At 42.9% G+C, this 19,988-nt stretch overlaps 1 protein-coding gene across 4 annotated transcripts; it reads right to left on the reverse strand.

Moving 5' to 3' along the window:
• Nucleotides 1–1,582: 1,582 nt before the first annotated feature.
• On the reverse strand, nt 1,583–19,944 carry LOC100121602 (probable sodium/potassium/calcium exchanger CG1090). Of its 4 annotated transcripts, none has more exons than XM_001605161.6 (9): nt 19,483–19,944; nt 7,333–7,695; nt 6,800–7,037; nt 6,619–6,731; nt 6,364–6,539; nt 6,076–6,305; nt 5,491–5,985; nt 5,193–5,426; nt 1,583–5,101 (listed from the first exon to the last, which is right to left on the reverse strand). In XM_001605161.6, the coding sequence occupies exons 2-9, from the start codon at nt 7,687–7,689 to the stop codon at nt 4,902–4,904; spliced, it is 2,043 nt and encodes a 680-aa protein (XP_001605211.2). In that variant the 5' UTR covers nt 7,690–7,695; nt 19,483–19,944; the 3' UTR covers nt 1,583–4,901. The 4 variants fall into 4 exon arrangements, with proteins under 4 accessions (XP_001605211.2, XP_008211875.1, XP_008211874.1 ...); XM_008213653.3 differs by lacking the exon at nt 19,483–19,944 and adding an exon at nt 7,956–8,130; XM_008213652.4 differs by lacking the exon at nt 19,483–19,944 and adding an exon at nt 18,497–18,708 and having other exon boundaries at nt 4,337–5,101.
• Between the last annotated feature and the right edge of the window lie 44 nt (nt 19,945–19,988).

The following is a 19,988-nucleotide window of genomic DNA, read 5'->3' on the forward strand; positions in this document are numbered from 1 at the left end:
ATTAACTAGTTCATGGCGAAGAATTTATAATTCTGACTAAGCTCCGATAATTTATGGTTGTATTACGATCAATTTGAATCGTAATGAAATCCAAGCTTCCATCTATGCGCTATGTTGCACTATCAACAATTAGTAGTAAGAGTTTTTCTAATCTTTTTGATAAATCGTGGCCATTGTTTATATTTTACCATCACAGAAAAGTTCTGTAAAATTTTGCGATGTGTATTTCTTGTGACCAAGTATATTATACATAGTCCTCGACACCGAAATACGCGCGAAAAGCAAAACTTGTTACTCGTAACTTCATTTTTAGCGCAATTATTGTATCCACACATTTATTATCTTTTTATACTTATAGAGTCATTGCTCATGTATATAAATGCAATGCTTTTCTTCCAGATTTTTTTTGTAATAAAAATGACGTCGTTAACATAGTACGTGAACATATATATACGTTCGATGCTTTCAAGAGAATGTTAAAACGATATAAATTCGCAGTTTTAATACTCATTAACCAATGTCTTATGTATATAATACACATATAGGTTGACTTAAAAATAAGTAACTTCAACATTACATTGTTCTTAAATAATTAAGTAACGCGCTACATATTATACCTGTATTATTTATTATCATCTACTGTAACAATATATCAAGTAGAGGTAGGCCGAGAGGAAGCAAAATAAATGATTCGTCGATCGAACGTCGGCGGTATCCATTGACATGCTCTATGCATTCGCATCCTTGACTCGTTCCCGTTCTTCCTTTTGTTATAGAATAAGATAGATGCCCCCATAAATGTATTTATACATAAATGGAAACAATCCACCGAGATGGTAATAATAAGATAGACTTTACATATCCTAGACACTATAATACATATAGAAGATATCGTTATGTAATACATTCGAGCAACGGAAAAATATGCTAAGATATACTTCTCCACGTGGACTTAGAAGAGTTAAACATTAGCGAATAAAACGATCAACATTTTAATTGATGTTATATATATATATATATATATATATATATATATATATATATATATATATATATATATATAATCGTCGGATAACTCATTTGACTTTCAGTATTATTGATGCATACGCAATAAAAAGGATAATGGCCTATATAATAAGCACTGATATAATACCACGCTAACTAAATCGCCTCACTTTTCCACTCGTTTTATAAGGAATAATACCTTAAATACGAAGTATTTCTTAGCGCGACTGAGAAATCAGAATAAAAATTGCAAGGATGAGAACTGAAGCGCGAAAATCTTTGTACATCAACTTGATATTTCGTTAAGTGTAGCCGTGAACGAGGGCAGTTCGTCTGAATAATTAATTTATCTAATGCTTATAAAGACTATAAATATATAATGGAATAGCAATAGAGAACAATTAACAACAAGTTTATTGTATTGAATTATTGCTGAACACACTATGCGTATTAATTAGTATACTATGCGTGTAACGGTATTCAAAAAATGAGAAAAAAATTTTGCCCATGTATGGTTTCGTTGTTGAGAATACGATGTGTGAATACGAATAATAAAGGAGAATTCGAAAAACATAAATGAGAGATATAGTATAATTGATATCTGTCATACTCATACGACACTATCTGTAGACAAATGTAAGTGTACTATAACATAAATCTGCGCGAAGAACTGATTTTGTCATTCAAAGTCGCTCGCCGCTTATATTGCATTTAAATATGTACCCTCGCGAAGAGCTTCATATAAAAAAATTAATTACTCCGTTTGTTATTTTCGTTTTTGTATGTTTTGCAGTTCATAGTGCGTCTATTTTATCGTGTGTTGCATCGGGAAACGAGAAACGGATATGGTTACTTTTATTTCGCATGTATTATAAGTGTTTGCATGTCAGTAAGATCTCAAGGAACGCGCAGAAATGTTGTAGATACTTTCATCGGATAAGGCTGCGTCAATTATTGTCTTTCCTCTCGTATACCCTTAAAACTCGCGCTCGCAATTTTCATGCAGACTGATATAAGCCTCGGGATTTCGTCTGTTTTTCCGTTCAGTATTTTTATCAACTTCTCACTGAGAATTTGCTTTCTCAATTGCCTTTCGAAATTTCGCCACACTGCTGTTCGTTATTTGCTTTTTCATTTAAAAGTACCTTATTATGCGTAGGTTCATAATAAAACGATTTTTCTCTGTTACAATCCTATCATCAATTATAAGCATTTTTTTGATAAGGAATTAATTTCCTTGTCCCTTATAAAAAAAGTCAAGAACAGTACAGAGAATCCAGCAAATCTTCAAAGACCCTTGCAGAGTTCGCTGCAGACTTTTTCCGTAAGGGATGTTGATCTTTGGATATGCAATCGTTATTCAATTAATGACGAATAAGTGCATCTTTTATCGAAAGTACGCTGAGCTAGAAATAAAAATGGTGTCGAATTATATCTAATGCAATACTGCTTGCATCTATAACTCAAAGTTTACTGCTACATTTATAATGATAGAAATTAATTTTGTGTGACATAACTCATACACGAAAAATCGATTTTATTATAGGTGTAAGTGATGGTCGAATTGCAGTAAAAATCGATCTTCTTGCAACCTTTTCGTGTAAAAAACGCGTCTCGCGAAACTATTCATTCAAATGTATTTTTGTTTCTATGACAAAATCGTTTTTTAATCGTGCATACATATTAAATTTATCTTGTTAAAAACTCCTTTTAATCCCTACTTAATAACTTTATATGTAAAGCTCGCGCTATTTTTGCAGGTATATATCCTCTCAATATGGGTTTCCATCATTTTCTATTTTGCTTTACGTGTACAGCACCTCTAATGTCTTGTATTATTTACCTCGCAAAGAGCGTAAAAGCGCTATTTTTAAAAGCATTCAGGGACGAAGTCGCGAGTATTAAGTCGAAAGTATACGCGTATACAATGCACATTTACGTGTATATAACATTTACAATTTAAAATTTAATTGTTATTTTTTTTTAATATAACTATACTTAGCTAATCAACGATTGCTAAGTGGAAGCGACATTCGTGCATCATAGACCAATATACATCTCATAACACGTGTTCGCAGTTCAAATAATGAAGCAGTTGTTTCTTTAGCAAGTTGTACATTCACAAATGTTGCTAACTCTTTTCTACTTTAAACGCAATTTTTTAGATGCTCATCAACAACTTGTAATTTAAAACATGTTGTATATTCGTTTAGAGATTGAGGATAAAGTTTATATGTAAAATGCAATAACTCTTAGAATCGTTTGATATATAAATTGCGACACATAATTCATAATGTTTCAACTGCTGGATAATAATATTTTGTATATTGTATAAGTCACGTTTATAATGACTGTTTTATCATTATATTATATTATTCACTGTTCGATATCGCTAAAAAAGTTTTGGAAAAAACATGCAACATTTTCAACAAAAATAATGCCAGAATGAACCAGAAAATAATTATCGAACGTGTGATAAACGAAGCACGTAATGTGGCGCATTCCCATAGCCTCGTATTATCCTTTTCATTGTAAAACGATTAACGATTGTTATAAATATATAAATGGCGTCCCAAGCTGCTTCACTTCGCGCGGGGATATTCGTTCGTTTAAAGCTACACTGCCGCTTGTTAACATTCGGCGTGGAAGATCAGTTTTGAAGATAATCGCAGCGCTTTTCTCATCAAAGAGCAAAAGCAACGCGTGGCAGCGCTAAAAAGAATCACTTTACAAAATTGGAATTTTCGCATTTCGATTTGGAAACTGGTTATGCTTTGGAGTTATTGACTCGTAGATCTTGAATAATGGACCGTGATTTTTTTTAGCGCTGCGGAAACCGACAGTGCTTTCGGCTAAACAGACGCTAAATATCATGAGATTTTTCAACTTGAACTTTTGACGATTAAGCAATTTCTGATTCATTTTAAATTACGGTAAAAGACTGATAAAAATGTGTCAACAACGATTAAAATATCCTAAATTTCATCAATAAGTTTCGATTAAGTAGTACTTAAACTACATTTAAAAAGTTTAATATTTTCTTCTAAATTGTTCTATTCTTTCCCTTGTAAGATTAATTTACTCTATTATTTCTATGTAACAATATAAGAAAACAATTACACGCGATAAAATTATTCATCTAAACAGCTTAAGCATTTTATATTTTCTCATAAAAATGATATTGTGTGAATGATTATGCGATTCTCTCGTGTCAACTTGGAAGAAAATGTTATACTTCTCAAAGTATCATTTTTCGCGATTAGGTTGCGCTGCTAAAACTATATAAGATCAGAAACCGAAAGAACCAAGGTGTTTAAAATAGACGAAATCCTTTTTTCTCCACTCATCTATTGCATTTTACCGATCGAGGCTTAGCCTTGTCCCCCTTTTCACTTTCGCCAAAGAGATGCACGGCAAATTAAAGTACACGATAATACTGATGATTATATTGTCCGTCGAGTGATTTTTTCTCGCCTTTCCTTTACTTCGCGTTCACTCGTGCGGTTATAACCTCTTGTACCCGCCTCAACACTTTCGCACTGTACTCTTTCTTTTTCTCGTTCAACCGCGCTGTGGTCCCAGCCATAGTTAAATTACTATTTTCATTTTGATTCTCTAAAAATGATTCTTTCGGCTAACCAGTACCCGGATATAAGATTTAAGTCTTTCAACATGATATTTGTTCTCATCTCTGCAGTAAATTCAGTAAGTCTAAAACTTTGAAGTGTATCATATCCAACATTTCTCTTCGATCGATTCCCTCTAAACTATGCTCATTTTTGTTCCGCCAGGTGAAGATTCGAGAGATTCGTCAACTCGTTTGCCCGTCATTTCCCAAGTGTAGCTGCGTCTTAAATCAGTTGCGTACAGGAAGCTTTTCTTCTTCTTCGTCCGATTTAGTACACGCTGAAGCAGGACGGCGGATTCATCTGGCCGAAAACGTTGAGCTCGTAAAGCGAGGCCAAGACTATGAAGATCAGGTACCAAATCATCAACACCACACCGTATCGTCGGTCAAGTTTCCAGCCGTTGAAGTGCGTCGCCACGACCAAGAACACCACCGTTGACAAGAGCGAAAGCGTGGAGTATGTCAGACCTGCAAGAGTAAGAGTATCAGTTTTAGCGAGACTTATCCGTACAACAAGGTGCGAAGTGTATAGAACTGTCATAAATCAAGTAGTGGTGACCTCTGCTGGTGACATTGACGTGAGAGCCAGGTTGTATCATGGCGGTTTGGATGAACCAGGGAAGCCCAAGGCAGACCAGAATGTCGAAGACGTTGCTGCCGACTGCGTTACTCACAGCCATGTCGCCCAGACCCTCTTTGATCACAGCCAACGAGGACAGCGCGTCAGGTACACTTACGCCGGCGGCGACGAACGTCAGGCCCATCACGGTATCGGGAATTCCAAGTGTGCTACCTGAAATCGACAATGGAAATATCGATTGCGAATGCACTGCAGGTATGGTCGCAAAAATACGTACCTATGATAGTGATCATCCAGACCATGATGTAGCTGTAAAAGCTGATCCAGATCATGGAGATGCAGAAGGTGAAGGGATACCAGTTCCTGTACTTTTCTTGTCTGCAGTCGGGCATCGTCAGTCGTCCCATGTAGTGGATGGGGTAGACCAGACCCCAAGTAAACAAGCCCCAGGTTCCACCGTCGGTCGGTTTGACGAGCGGCGATACCTCATTTGGATCGGGCTCCTTTGCCTTGTAGTACTGGGGCTGCTTGGGTACAGGAGGCTTAGCCGGCTGCTGCTGCTGTTGCTCTTGTTGCTGCTGCTGAGGCGGCGACTGCATCTGCTGCTGAGATGGATACTGCTGCTGGTGGTGGTCTGAGCTCCACGCGTCGTTGGGATTCCACTGATCGGCTTGTCCTCCGGAACTCCACGCGTCATTGGGATCCCATTGGTTCACTGCCGGTGCGTTGCTATCCTGCCACTGATTGTAACCGGCGTCGCCCGTTGAGTAACCTGTTTCGTCAAACCACAGATGGTTAGCCTACCAAATCTATCAGTAATTGGTTAATTGGTACGACGAATCGATGGACGATTTACACAGACCTTCGTTAGTCTTGGGTTGATCCACAGCAGTCGTGTTGGGGTCGGTGTAGCCTTGGCGTTCCTCCTGCAAGCTCTTGTAGGTCACGAGAGCGCTTTGCTCGGCAGGCTGTTCCTCGTCCTTAGGCAGCCAAGGAATGTTATAGGACTTGGCCCAGCGCTCGAGCGTGGAGTTGAACGCCAGGGCGACGCAGTAGACTCCGTACATGATCAGCATGAAGAGCGCCTCGCCCCTGAGTATCGCAATAGTGCGTCAGTCAATGAGAAAGTCTTTGACTTTGAAAAACTTACCAGGAGATGGATTCGTTGGCTATGGTGCCGAGCATCACGAGGATGGAGATGAAGTAAAAAAAGCAGTCGCGGCAAAGAGGCCACCAGTTCAACTTGGAGACCGTACTGGAGCAGAGGCCACATACAGATATCACGAACATTATGTTGAAAACGGCGCTGCCTATCACGCCGCTCACCTGCTCGTTTCCAAAGGAACTTTACGTTAATTACAGCTCTGTACAATAAATTGAGATGAAATACAACGCGCGCACTTACGCCAATGTCGTCTTTGGCGAAGAATACACCTATCACCACGGTCGCCAACTCTGGAGCGGAAGAGCCGGCTGCCATGAACGTGGCACCGGCTACGTCGGGAGACAGTTTGAGCTCTGAAAGGCGATTGTTGCGATTTAGATTTAACAATATTGTATATATAGTGATCGCATAAAATGCTCACCCTCGCAGATTCTGTCGAGGCTGGCGACGAAATAATCGTCGCAGACGATGGCCAAGCCGAGGAACGTGTAGATGGCCACGAGCACGTGGATTACGAGACCGCCGTGTTTACGAGCGTAAGGTCCCATCAGAGGTCTGGGAAATTGCTCTATCGCCGGTGGCGAACAGTTCTCTCGACGCGGTCGCCACGTGGGGTGGGTGTCTATGAACGGCGTCGTCGATTGCATGTCCGGAGTCACCTGTTGTGGATTAAATAAGTTTATTAGTTTTGACACTTGTACAAAAAGTTCTTATACACGCATAAAAATAATTATAAGAGTTCAAAAACTTGTTTCCGGAATTTAAGCTCGTCTGCTCTTACACAGAACGACATAGATATCAAGTTGAATCAGAACTCAGCGATACAGCAAGTCTTTGAAAGTTTTCAGATTAATTTAACGCTCTTCTTCTTGACAGCGAAAACTATCGCATGATCAAATCGATTGATAAAACATTACGAAAGACGTACACTCGAATAAAAATTGATCGACTGACCGTGCTGCTGAGTATCTCGAGTCCCTCCTTGGTAGAGGTGTCTTCCTTAGGCTCCTCCTTGCCCTTCTCCTTGGGCCCGAAAGTCGTGGCGGTTTCGCCGGGAAGCTGCTCCTTTTGTCCCTCTTGGCTGGCTCTGGTCGACGAATGCACGATACCAGCTGGAGTCGTGGACAACTCGGCAGCGGCTTTGCTCGCGGCCGACGCTGCTGCGGCTGCGGTCGAGCCCGCCGGCGGCGCCGTCGACGAGCTCGAGAACGACGAGGTCACCAGCTGGAAGAGCACGTAGACCAAGAACAGGCCTATGTGCAGCGGCAGACGCTCCATCCGCGAGCGTCGCGGCCTCAGCCTCTGTCTCATTTTTTTCTGCAACAATGAGAAATGGAATATGGCAGTTTTAACGAGTTCGATTTTTTTATATAAAGTGGAGTGAGCGCGAAAAGAAAAATGAAACGCATTCGGTCGACTGAAATAACGTGTTCGATGATAAATTGAGACGCAGTATAGGTTAATAGCAGATCAAAGCGTCAAGCGTGTCGAACTCGTCACGCTTCGACTGAAAATTGCAGGTTCTATATTTGCACTCTGAATCTGTACCGCGTCGTCTAGCATTTATGATTTATGACCTGTTGCCCGACTCTGGAGAATATATTGCGATCACTCCTAACACAAATGCACTTTTCACATTGAAAAATTGAAAGAGCTGGAAAAGAATGTAAGTAGTCGAAATTCGACCGACGCAGAAACCGGCAACTCCGTATATATTGTTGTGACCGAGCCTGAACGTTGCGCGATTCGAACACCAAGAATCGCGCATAGCGACCCTTAGCAACGAGATCAACGACGTCGCGTATGTTATTGTTTTCAGTCAATCTGATCGTGACAGCTGATGAGCTGAGTCGTGTACGATTTGAATAAAGAGAGTTCGAGTTTGAGTTATGCTGAGTTATTAATAACGTGTTGTTATTTACGTTAACCCGTACCCGGTCATAACAATATATAAGTACATACATGTATAAGGGGTATAACACGTAAAAAGGAATAGCGAGGAATAGCAGCTGACAGCCAATCAGAAGCAATCTTCAAACGGACTCATTCCTTCATGTTCTCTCCCCACCACCTCAATAAGGAACAAGTCCGTTTAACGCTTACTTCTGCCAGAGCCCGCAAAATGTTCCTGACGTAAACTCGCGACGCGTGCGTGAGAGGAAACGGGATACAAAGCAGCTGCCGTGCAATGCATCAAACGTTTTCTTATCGCCGGAAGCATTATGACTTAGCGCGATGTGTATTGCTCATTTTTCTCCGACGCGCGAAACAATTAGCGGCTGGCTAATTGGCGCAGCTAATTATATTATAAAACGCAGGGTTGCTCTCTCTCTCTCTCTCTCTCTCTCTCTCTCTCTCTCTCTCTCTCTCTCTCTCTCTCTCTCTCTCTCTCTCTCTCTCTCTTTCTCTCTCTCTCTCTCTCTCTCGCGCTCTCTCATCGGCGGTCAGTCGGATGCAAAGTGTGCGCGTTTGCTCACGAGTCTCCTGTCTCTGTGCGTATAAGACATGTTGCTCGGCATGACGAGAGATGGAGTTGTTATGGACTTATTCTACGCGGGGCTTCGTGCTTCGAAAAATATCCTTTTTTTTCAGGAATCAGATCACTTCGGCGAATGAATTTTTCAATTTTCTGATTGCAACTACAGAAATATCCATCCTATATAGAGGAATTTTCGCATAGAATATTTTTACAGGCTACTTACTGAAGATTGGTGGGGAAAAATCGGATTACTTTATCAAATGGAATGAATTCGTCAATTTTCTGAGTAAAAATTTGAACAAAATTACACAAACTACTATAAGCTCGTATACGCGTATACGATTATAAGGGGTTTAAAGTTTCCTCGCAATCAAGGGATATATGAGATATTCAAATTCCTTGACATACAGTGTTTGTTTGCGCAGCAGAAGAAAAGCGCTATTATGTCAGAAGTGCTGAGACAACTCTGTGAAGGATATTAACTTAATCAAAACTTTGAATATGGGTTAAAATGTACCCTGTGGTATACATAGAGCTGCGGCTCGATTCTCTCGGAACTGCACTGTCGAGAAGCAAGCTGCTCGTAAAACTAAGGAAACGGCGGGCTTATTAGAAAATTTGTTCGTCTCTACGAAAATTACATGCATTCAAATAAACAATGTAATGAATTGAATTCACAAAGCAATTTGAACAGAATCGAACAACAAATTACTTTCGTGAAATATTTCAATTATTACTGTCTATTTTCGTTTGATCGCGTAAAATTTACAAAACAATAACATTCGTCAGTACTTTTTCAAAGGGTTGAAAAACTAGTTCGCCTCCAAAACGCTTTTCCGGACACCTGTGTAGCAGGTCACACGGAATAAACAATCTAGAAAGCGAAAAGCTCTCGTCACGGCCGATGTAACTAGTTAACAATTTCGCTGATTCGCCGGCGGAGCTTCGCGCGAACATTTTCGGAAAAAGCGCTGACTAGCAGTCGCCAACGCACCCCGCGTCGCTCACGTGCCCTCTTTTTTTTTATCGCCGCGGGCTCGCCGACGCCGCGAGAATAAGCAATTCGATGCCTATATTACAAGTCGTGCATGGGAATTCCTGCTGTGCGGTGTACGTGCCCTCGGATTTTTTTTTCAAAGCTCGAATAAAGTTTATTTATTTTCGCTTCTCTGCAAATTATTCTCTTGACGCTTGGATACCGAACGTCTGTGACGAAGATTCATCGGATAATCTCGCACCTTTTTATATTTCAACGCTCATTATATTTTTCGCTATTTATATACTGGCGCAATTCTGCATTCGTACAATAATTATAATTATCCTGCAAATTATTACCTTATACCTCTAAGGCATGAATAACATACAACGTTAGCTTGTTCACTGCCCCTACACGCAACAAAGTTTTCAAGGCTTTTTATACCGTCCTTTTTGTTTGAAGCACTCCCATTGCATCAACTGGTACATGTAATTCACGATACGTGAAATAAGGGCTTAGAGGAAGATACGACCCGAGAGCCTTGTCTCTCGCTTTCTTTGAGATGAATTTAGAATAATCGATAGTTTTTAACGCAGTCTATTTAAAAATGTAGCGCCGTAATAACCCTTTTAAGGAAAAGACCGATACTCCGAGAAAATCGTCGCGCGTGTTTTTATTTTTTGGCCAATAGGAGGACATGGTTTTATGATGGACTATCGACGAAACGATTCGCCCCAAGAGATGCAGACAAGATATAACCGTGAAAAAGTTATGAAAAAAGTCTACGCGATATCTACAGCCTGGATCTTCGCAGCCTGGACAAAGTTCCCGATAATTTGCCCGATCTATCGGGGCACTCTCTCGATCCCCGCATTACTTAATGTCCGCAGTCAGTTTCCTCGCACACGAAGCATTTGATTGTTTAAGTTAAAAGGTCAGCTCTATTCTAAGCAATTTTGATCTTGTCCGTTTTAGGCATAAAAAGCTTAGTTTACTGCTTTTATGTTATTTCACAAAATGTTCAGCTTATTCATTTTTAATAGACCTTTTGCTTAAGATTATGCTGTACAAGTACAAATTTCTTTAAATGATGAAATTCTGTTTATAACTTCTATAGCTATGAGTGCATTTGCAATAACCTATGCATAAATAGTACATCACGATACATGTGACTTAAATGGCTCTTTTGTACACGGCGCAGTTAGCACCCGACGCTACGCTCGGGTCCTAACTGCGCCGTGTAAAACTGAACCATTTAAGTCAAGAGTATCGTATAAAATTTTATAGCTCAGACTGCTAATGTCCGCAAGTCTCGCCGATTCGTGACTAAAGTAGTCCTTATTTGCACCGTGAGGTTAGCTAAACACGGTGTAAAAAAGGACTACTTTAGTCACAGATATAGACGTGACTTAACAGCGGATTTTAGCCACACTGTGCTACAAACGTCTTTTGCAGCTTTCTTTTTCTGCTCGACATCATTAAAGAAGGACAAAGAATAACGGTGCAACTACTTGCCAAGCTAGATTAAAGCTCGAAAGAGAACCGCAATGGTTAGCTTGGTCAAAGAGAAGCCAATTTCGCTAGCTGCAGTAGTCAACTTGCATAAACACCAATTCAAATAACGAAACTCCTCTTCTGCATTGCCACGTTTGTTTTTGCCATTGAAAGGATTTTTTGGCAATTGAAGAGGAACGACTTGTTCCAGTCTGAAATATCGCTTTATACATCTATATAATTCAATTCCCTACGAGAGTGCCAGTAAGGAAATTGAAAGCAGGAAATAATAAAAGTTATATATGTATGTATGTGTGCAGTGCGCTCCCTCGTTCTGTAAGTTTCCGAGGTCTTTTGTTCCGACAAATCATAGCCTTTTATTTTCAGAAAAATCATTCGTGAGCTACTTCTCCGGACAAGATGAAAAGGCCGCGCACCTCGGATTCCCACAAGCTTTCCGGTAATACGAACCGTCGGTCAAACTGATGCTGATAATTGTTATCGTATTGTTTCGACGCTAGCTAGATGAGGACATGGATGTTATCCTCTAGTATACACAGGGAGAATGATGAGGTAACGTTCTCGGAGAATCTTGCGTCTCTCGTCCGGGCAAAATGCGTCGATGTAACCTGCGAGAGAAATCGAATTATACTCTGGCCCTTTGGGTGCTCGGAGCTAGAGCACTCTCGACTCGTTCCTCTCTTTTACTTGTTTACGCATGTACGCTAGTTTAACGCAATTTACCCTAGGCTACTTTCTCTCTCTCTCTCTCTCTCTCTCTCTCTCTCTCTCTCTCTCTCTCTCTCTCTCTCTCTCTCTCTTTCTACATTGACGTCCTGATCAGAAAGCGAATAAAAAAGCTCGACTATCTAGCTTCCGGTCGCATATTACAGCGAGAAAATTAGATTGCTTGTCGAGATTTTAATATTATCTTTCTACTTCTTGTTGTGCGGATTTCAAGAGATTTTGCGCCTGTAGTACAAACTTCGTATGCCCTTATTGTCATTCGCTGACAAAGAGCCTCGGGACATAAATGTTAAATAAAACTCTGCTTTACGTACGCAACACGTTCCGAGAATATAATATCCGCGAGGGGTAGTTTCCGTTATAGTGCCGGTGACACAAAATACGCTTGATTTGAATAATATGCGCTCTCGGTATACGCGCTATACTTACATTATCGTAATAATAGACACACAAGCATCCGCTAATCCCCCGCGCATAGCATCATCATAATATTATATCTCGGCGATCGATACAGAACGGATTTGCATAAATTATCTTGATGCACCTACTATTTTTTTTTTTTCGAAGCCACGTTCCATCGTCGCGAAAAATATATCCGCGTGGACGATCTCGAAAAACCTAATCCTTTCAAGCTGCAGCGCGAAAGGAAAAATCTCCTATACACTCTCCTTTCACTCGTTGGCAAACTTTGCTGAGAGCGCCCACGTCGCAGTGGCGGCGACCTTATACTTACACACACACACACACGCGGTGCACAGCACGGCGTCGAAGGAAAAATAAAAGCCAGCGTAGAAGGAGCGGGCAAAAAGGCCGCGAGTGTAGCTGTCGGGGGAAACTAAAGAAGATAGTCTTTCTCCCCCATTGGCGCGGATCGATTTCAGCCCTGACGACGCCAACTTCCAAGAGAAGCTCTCGCAAGCTCCCCTTCTCTCTTCTATATACGTATGTATGTGCTATATTGGCCGAGTTTTGAGGACGTTAACGGCTACGCGGGCGAAGGAAAAATCGACTACAAGGACACCGAAGGAAAAAAAAACAGCGAATTTGGTTTCTCATACGGCGAGTCTCGACGACCAAATAACAAAGAGTGAGAGAGACGAGAGGACACTCGAAATTCAAAGCCAAACACTATGGCTGCACGCGCGTCCCTTATCACCTTCCAGCCAATTAAGCTCGAAATCTCCGTTGTATACACACACTCGAGGGTACAGGGACCCTTCGGCCACGAAACCAGCTTAATGTCTTCCAGCAACGGCGACCCATAGACGCAGCTTGTCCCCTCCTATATATATATATGTATACACCCGAGAGATTGCGCGCCTCCTTATCTGCACACCGCTGGAGGCGCCCTGATGAATGGACGCGTCCGAGTTAAAGTCTCGAGGATCGACGCTGTTTTAGAGCGGGATCGAGCTGCCGAGGGTTTTCGGTACTAAACGAAGTGTCTGACCGGCTCGAGGTGTTACTACTCGACGGGTTCTGGGAACGCGGGAAGTAGTTTTGAAAAAAAAATGATGAATTTCGATAAAAGCGGACGTGCGTTGGCACGGTACGTCAAAGAATCGATGTATTCCATCCAGCGCTAAAAGCTTTGATACGTCAGTAATTAAAAAGAAAAAAAACATTACGACCCGTACAGCCATCATTGCGAGCACGCGTGAACTCGCGTGAAAAGCAAACAACGGACGAAACATGCGAAAATCCTTGCGGTAAACAGAATAATATTTACATACGTGAGGATGTTCATACATACACTCTCTTTGCCGCTCTCACGCCGATACTTGAATTCTCTTCGAAAACAGTTTTCCGCTTGCTTTTTTGCGAAGCACAATAGAGCACGCACTCGCGTCGCGAGCCGGCAAACATTGGCTCGGGGCTACGCGCACTACCCCCTGATATTGCTTTTCTTTCGCATCCCCTTCTCCATGCGCGACGATGAAATCGCTCTCTCGTTCGTGTATACACGTTCACATGACGGGGGAGAAAAACGAACTTCCTCGCGGCCCAAGGTCGAGGATAAAAGTCACGGTGGGAAAAACGGGACTGGGGGATTGAGATAAAGCGAGGGAGAGTCGGGAAAATTGAGAGATAGCGAGATAGAGAGGGATCCGCGGTGATTTATACATTGTGAATTGGCGTATTATTTATGTTGTTTCTTAATTCTGGCAAAAATTATTTCCGTCTGAGGAAAGTACATAGCGTTTTGTGTACGTATGTGCAGGTTGAACGGCTGGATCGAGGACGACGGGTCCGACAGACACCATAACCAGACTTTTTCTACTGAAAGGGCCAGTATAGCCTTTGCTTGTTCTGTTTCGAGTTAGCATGTTCTTTAGCTCGATTTCTTCCGCGCAATCGCAGTGCCATCGCACAAAGCTACTTATACGACAAATGTTAAATTTCAAAAATATTCGTTGACCTATTTTCGAAGATATCGATGTAAAGCAGCGCGATGCTGCGCACCGTGTGAGTTTATTTAAATAGCTAGTTTTTTCGAGAACAAATGACAGGAACCAAAGATTTTATTTTTTGAAAAACGAAGAATTATATCCTCAAGAAACTAAAGCATCACTCGTTGTCGGTATCGAATTGTCGATAAATCGTTGAGAAGCGAGAGCAAGAGGTAATTTGAGAAGAAAAGCAAAAAGCAAATTAAATGAAGAAGGAAAAGCTTCTGTTGCGGAGCAGAGATCGCGAGAGCGTGAAGGGAATAGTATAACGCTTCGAATCAAAGTCGCGCTGAATCACCGTCTGGAGAGGAGCATTCTTTTGTGTACACCCGTCGGCATGCGCGCCGAGAAAAAATTGTTTTCATACGACACGAGCTTGGGCTATCGATTTCTCTCTCGGCATCCACGAGAGCCGATATACCCGGCGCCTTAAAGTAAGCTGCTGCGCGTGCCATTGCTTTTCCCGAAATGAGTCACGAGAACAATAATCTTGTAGGGTCACGACCCGAGAGTTTAAATCCGTTTTTCAGTCGGCTTGTAAAGAATATTAGAAGCACAATCGTTCCTCTTCGATCCGGGAAGTCGTCGTTTAGTTTGATTAATTTCTCGGATATCAAAAGCTTCGATCGACTGATTTCTATATCGCGATCTTGCCCGGGAGAGACGTTAATCCTCTTAGGATCCTAATTCCTTCGACAATCAATTAACGCTCGTCTTTTCAACTGCGCGTATATATATATATATATATATATATATATATACACACACGATCGGATCTCAATTAGAGGAATATAAGCAGTCTTCGTCGGAATGGATCTCTTTGAAGCTCGAGCTACGTACGCAGCGAGCGAGATAAAGAAGAGAATTAAGCGCGAAAGTTCATAGAACGAGCTTAACTTCGCCGAGGGCTTACGTAATTTGGCGAGTTTTTCTTCTCGAAACTTTTCCTTCCCTTTTTATTGTCCGCGCAGCTTCGCTTGGCGGAGCGATAGAGAGCAAAATATGATTTCCCCGAGAGCAATTACCGCAGGCCCGACGAGTCGTGAAATAACCTACGTATAGGTATGCACGATGCGAAAAGAGCTGTCTCGCGCAGTAGCCACGCTGATCATTATCCAGGGAAAAACTCGTCCATTTTGCGCTCTCATTTCGGCCTGCGTGGAAGCAGCGCGCGCGAGCGATCGTTATAAACCCGTCGCCGCTTACCCTCGTTTCCGCGACCGCATGCAACGACGCTTCATTCACCAAAATCGCGGCGCGCACGGCGACCCCTCCTCCCTCGTACATACACTGTGTCCAAGGCGCAAAAGAGCCTCGGGCGTGTGGGCGGAGGTTCAAACGGGAGCTACATCATATGTGCATACGCCGCGTGGAAGGCGCGAGAAATGTTCGCTTTGAGCTTTGTTTTATTCGCGACTGAAAAATTCCGAAAAGTGCGTCGCTACGATCGAGTATTTCACATCGTAGCTTTGGCGCGCCGTGCGGTTGATGTAATAAACTCCGTTTCGTTTTTCAATTATGACCGTGAATTGTGTTATCAGCCATATGGATATTAACGGGCGTAACAGTAACCAAGTGCATCCTCTCTCGCGATGAAGCGATGAATTAAATTTGTGACTATCGGTTTTACTCTATCAAAGGTCTCTTTCTCAACTTGACTGCCACCGGGCTATTTTTATACGTAATCGCAGTAATAACTGCAGAAAATTAAATTTATTGCGTAATTCTTTGAAAGCCTGCAGCTTTGTGCCATTTTCTATGAAATGTTTTACATTAATGCATGAAATCTCGCTATCATACCGCGTCCTCTATCGGTCTTTTTATCAAAGGCAATATTCCGCTCCGTTATTCTACCGCCCTTGAGCTGTAACATTGTTACATGCATCATTAGGCTGGCTCTTTTAGTATCGGTCTGCCGACGGCTTGACAAAAATAATAACGTAATTTTCTCCAATTTACTAACAAGCTGCAAACTCGATATTCATTTTCTCTTCGAAAATTAACTCGCCTCATCAACAAAGAGCTACCCCACAAAACGCTACAAGCAATTCTACAAGGAATTCTACGGAAAAATGCACTTTCTTGACTTCAAAAACGGCGACAAAAAATTGTTGGGCATGCGGCTAGACTTCTCATTTTCTAATTGCACGTCTTTGAAACAATGCAAAACCACGTTCCAACTGCACTGAAAAAGTGCCTTGTGACGCTGTTTTCTCGGGCCCTCAAAGTCGTGGAAAAATAGCCATTGTTCAACGATACGTACCTAATGCATGAGGGCACAAACAAAAAATGTGTATAGGTTTAAAAATGCTAGGTTTGGTCAAAAGTTACGTGGAATTGAAAATGCGGAAAAATCATGAACATTTCGGTATTTTTCGGAGTCAAGAAATTCGTACCTTTTTTTCATGATTTTTTCAGATTTTCAATTAGGAAATCCATGTTAAATGTATATCTATATATATGCTCACGGACACGCTCTTGCATGTACATTTAATACGGGTTTGGGGCTGGGAACCAAGACGCCCTCTGGGCTGAGCCTTATACAGATCAACATTTCTAATTGCATGTAACTTTTGACTGAATTAAGCATTTTCAACGCATTTTTTTAAAGTATTTTAATTAAAGCTCTTTTCTCGTACTTTCATCCTACCGATGCACTTTTTTGGTGTGCGCCCTTATGCATTAGGTACGTGTCATTGAACAATGGCTATTTTTCCGCGAACTTGAGGGGCTTAGAAAACAGTGTCTCAAGGCACTTCTTCAGTGTTGGAACGTGATTTTGTATTGTTTCAAACATGTATAATTAGGAAATAAGTGGTCCGGGTGCGTGCCCCACCAATTTTTTCTCGCCGTTTTTGAAGTCAAGAAAGTATATTTTCCCGCAGAATACTCCATATATACACGTAGGTATATATACCGCGTGTTCATGCTCGAAGAAGTTTTTACGGCGGAGATAAAGTCGCTCGCGCGTGGACGTTGAATTATTATCGTTCCAGTCGTCGCGTTACACCTATATATAGATTCTTTTTTTCTTCGCTCGTATCTTTCTTCGGCAAGTTTTTATTCGTCCGCGTCGAGAGTTCGAGTTTCGCTATTATTCGCTCGTACTCGTATATTTTTTTCATCGACGCGACTGGCTATTCATTTCGAAAAGAGACAGATCTGAAAAACCACGAACCTGGCGATCGCTGGCGCGATAACGATACGCTGCGCAACTTTCTATGTGTAGATGTATTATATCTATAGCTCGCGCGAAAATGTCATCATCGAATTAGCCGGCGGCAGTGCGTGTCGCCTCGACGTGCAGTATATATATGTACACCGAAAAGGCCTCGCGTACAACACGCGATCCTTTTTTTCCTTTGTCGAGGGGAGAAGGAAGCGTTATTGTTCCGTATGTACGATAATACAAGTGGGGTGAATTTTCCTCGGCGATAATGACACGAGGGTGCAGCGACGCTTTCCGACACGCGGAGGTCCGTTAGGTCGCTTCGAAATTGGGCTAATCTCGGTTGTATACGTTGTACCAACGACAGACTGGATACGCGTATGAAATATTTAATAACGACGTGCTTTTTGCGTCCAGTGTGCAGTGGAGAAGTTGCTTTTATATCGACGACGAAATTACAAAAAGACAGATCGATGGGGCGATTGAGAGAGGGCGTGATTAGCTTGAACAGTATATAAGGAAAAAAGTGTCACGCGCGGCGGGGCATCAAAGACAGTGGCTTTACTTATTCAAGAGTCGCGGTACTAGACACACAATCGCTGACGATGCCTAGTGCGGCAGTGTGTGTGTGTGTGTGTGGGGGGGGGGGCAGTTAACTTATAAGCCAGTGATTAGAGTCGAGTACAGTCAGACGCCCGTATACTCTCCGCGAAACAGCTATAGTAATTGATTGCAGATATAATTGAACCGAGCGCTGCACTCGCTCCGGCGATTGCCTTGATATCTTCATTTCCCGCACTAACCTTAGATTTTCCGCGTCGAGGTTAAAACGGCACGCTCGATTTTTCCTCGCGCCCGCGGAGGAAGGGAAGGAAAAAATTGTGTACGAGTAACCGTTGCAACTGTGTCCTGTCTTGAAACAAAGAAAAAACAATACTCCGTGGCACTGCACGTTTGAATCCAGCCGAGCTTGGCAGTAAATCGATTCCGGAAAGGCGCACAAGTCACGATACACCATCAACTGTTTGCCTCTCGCGAGCGGTAAGTGCCTATAGCGTTGTTCTCCGAAAATGACGCAACGCCTCTCGGATTGCTCCCTTCATAGACGGGAGGACAAACAGCCAAGTAGTCCAGAGTCCTCTCACTGCTCGTAGCTCCTGGGTGTCGGTCTTTGGGTCATCGAGGCAATTGGCCTTCATTTCCGCGCGGAAGGGCCAGGGAGCGAGCGAGTGAGCGAGAAAGGGAGATAGGGAGACAGAGGGGCGCTCGCGCGCTCGCCTCTCGAGATATCGGGGTCGAGGAAGGTGTATTTTTAGTGAGGGCGCAGGAGGCGGAGAAGGAACCCTATCACTGCACTCTGTCTCGCTCGCTCGCTCGCTCGCGGCATGCTGAATTTATTGATTCGCATATAAGGCGCCAGCAGCAGCGTGTCCGCTGTATACATGTAGCCCCAGCGGGCTCTTTTCTCTGGCTCTCGAGAAATCAGATCCGAAACAGCTGATTATAGAGGGACGAGCGTGTGACGTACCGTGGTGGTGTATTCGAGCCGAAGCGCGAAAAAGCTCGCGATAACTGCTTGATTAAGCTCGACGTCGGCGTAGTTTCGTAACTCCCCCGCGGGCGCGAGTGTACACACACACGTATGAATTCTTAATGACGAAATCAATAAGCGGCGGCGGTGGCGGCGCCTCGTACGCATACGTACGGACTGCACACTCCCACAGACACATACTTATATAGACGGAGCAAAAAAAAAGAGAGTAGGACTAGGAAGCGCAGTGGAGCCTACCTTGCGATGGCTCGGCTTGGTCGCTTCGGTCTCGCCTCGAGTACTACCACTACTACTACCACCACTACTACTGGCTTCCGCCTCTGCCTCGGTCGCAGTCGTGGCGGCGGCTGTAGGTTCGCTCCTCTGCTTTGCTTCTCTTCTCAGCTCCTCTGCCGTGTTATAGGTATACACGCAGGACCGCGGGGGGTCGGATCCAGTCTCCTGTCGCGCGCGGAGGCTCACATCACCGCTCGTACCTTGCGTTACCAATTTTCTTTCAGTCCCTGCGTCATGGCACTTGTCCCATTCCGCAGCGCAATGGCACACGCGCGCAGACGGAGCAGAGACGGAGCAGAGACGGAGCAGAGACGGAGCAGAGACGGTGAAACGGGGAGAAGTAGATGTAGAAAGAGAAAAAGAAAGAGAGCGAGCGGCTGCGGCGGCCAGCGGAGCTCGACTGTCGAGGGCGACGCAAGCCTTGTATATGCGAGCGAACGCGAACGGCTCTCTGCGGCGGCGGCGGC

This window comes from Nasonia vitripennis, chromosome 4 (genome assembly GCF_009193385.2).
Source record: "Nasonia vitripennis strain AsymCx chromosome 4, Nvit_psr_1.1, whole genome shotgun sequence".
In the NCBI taxonomy this organism is placed as follows: domain Eukaryota; kingdom Metazoa; phylum Arthropoda; class Insecta; order Hymenoptera; family Pteromalidae; genus Nasonia; species Nasonia vitripennis.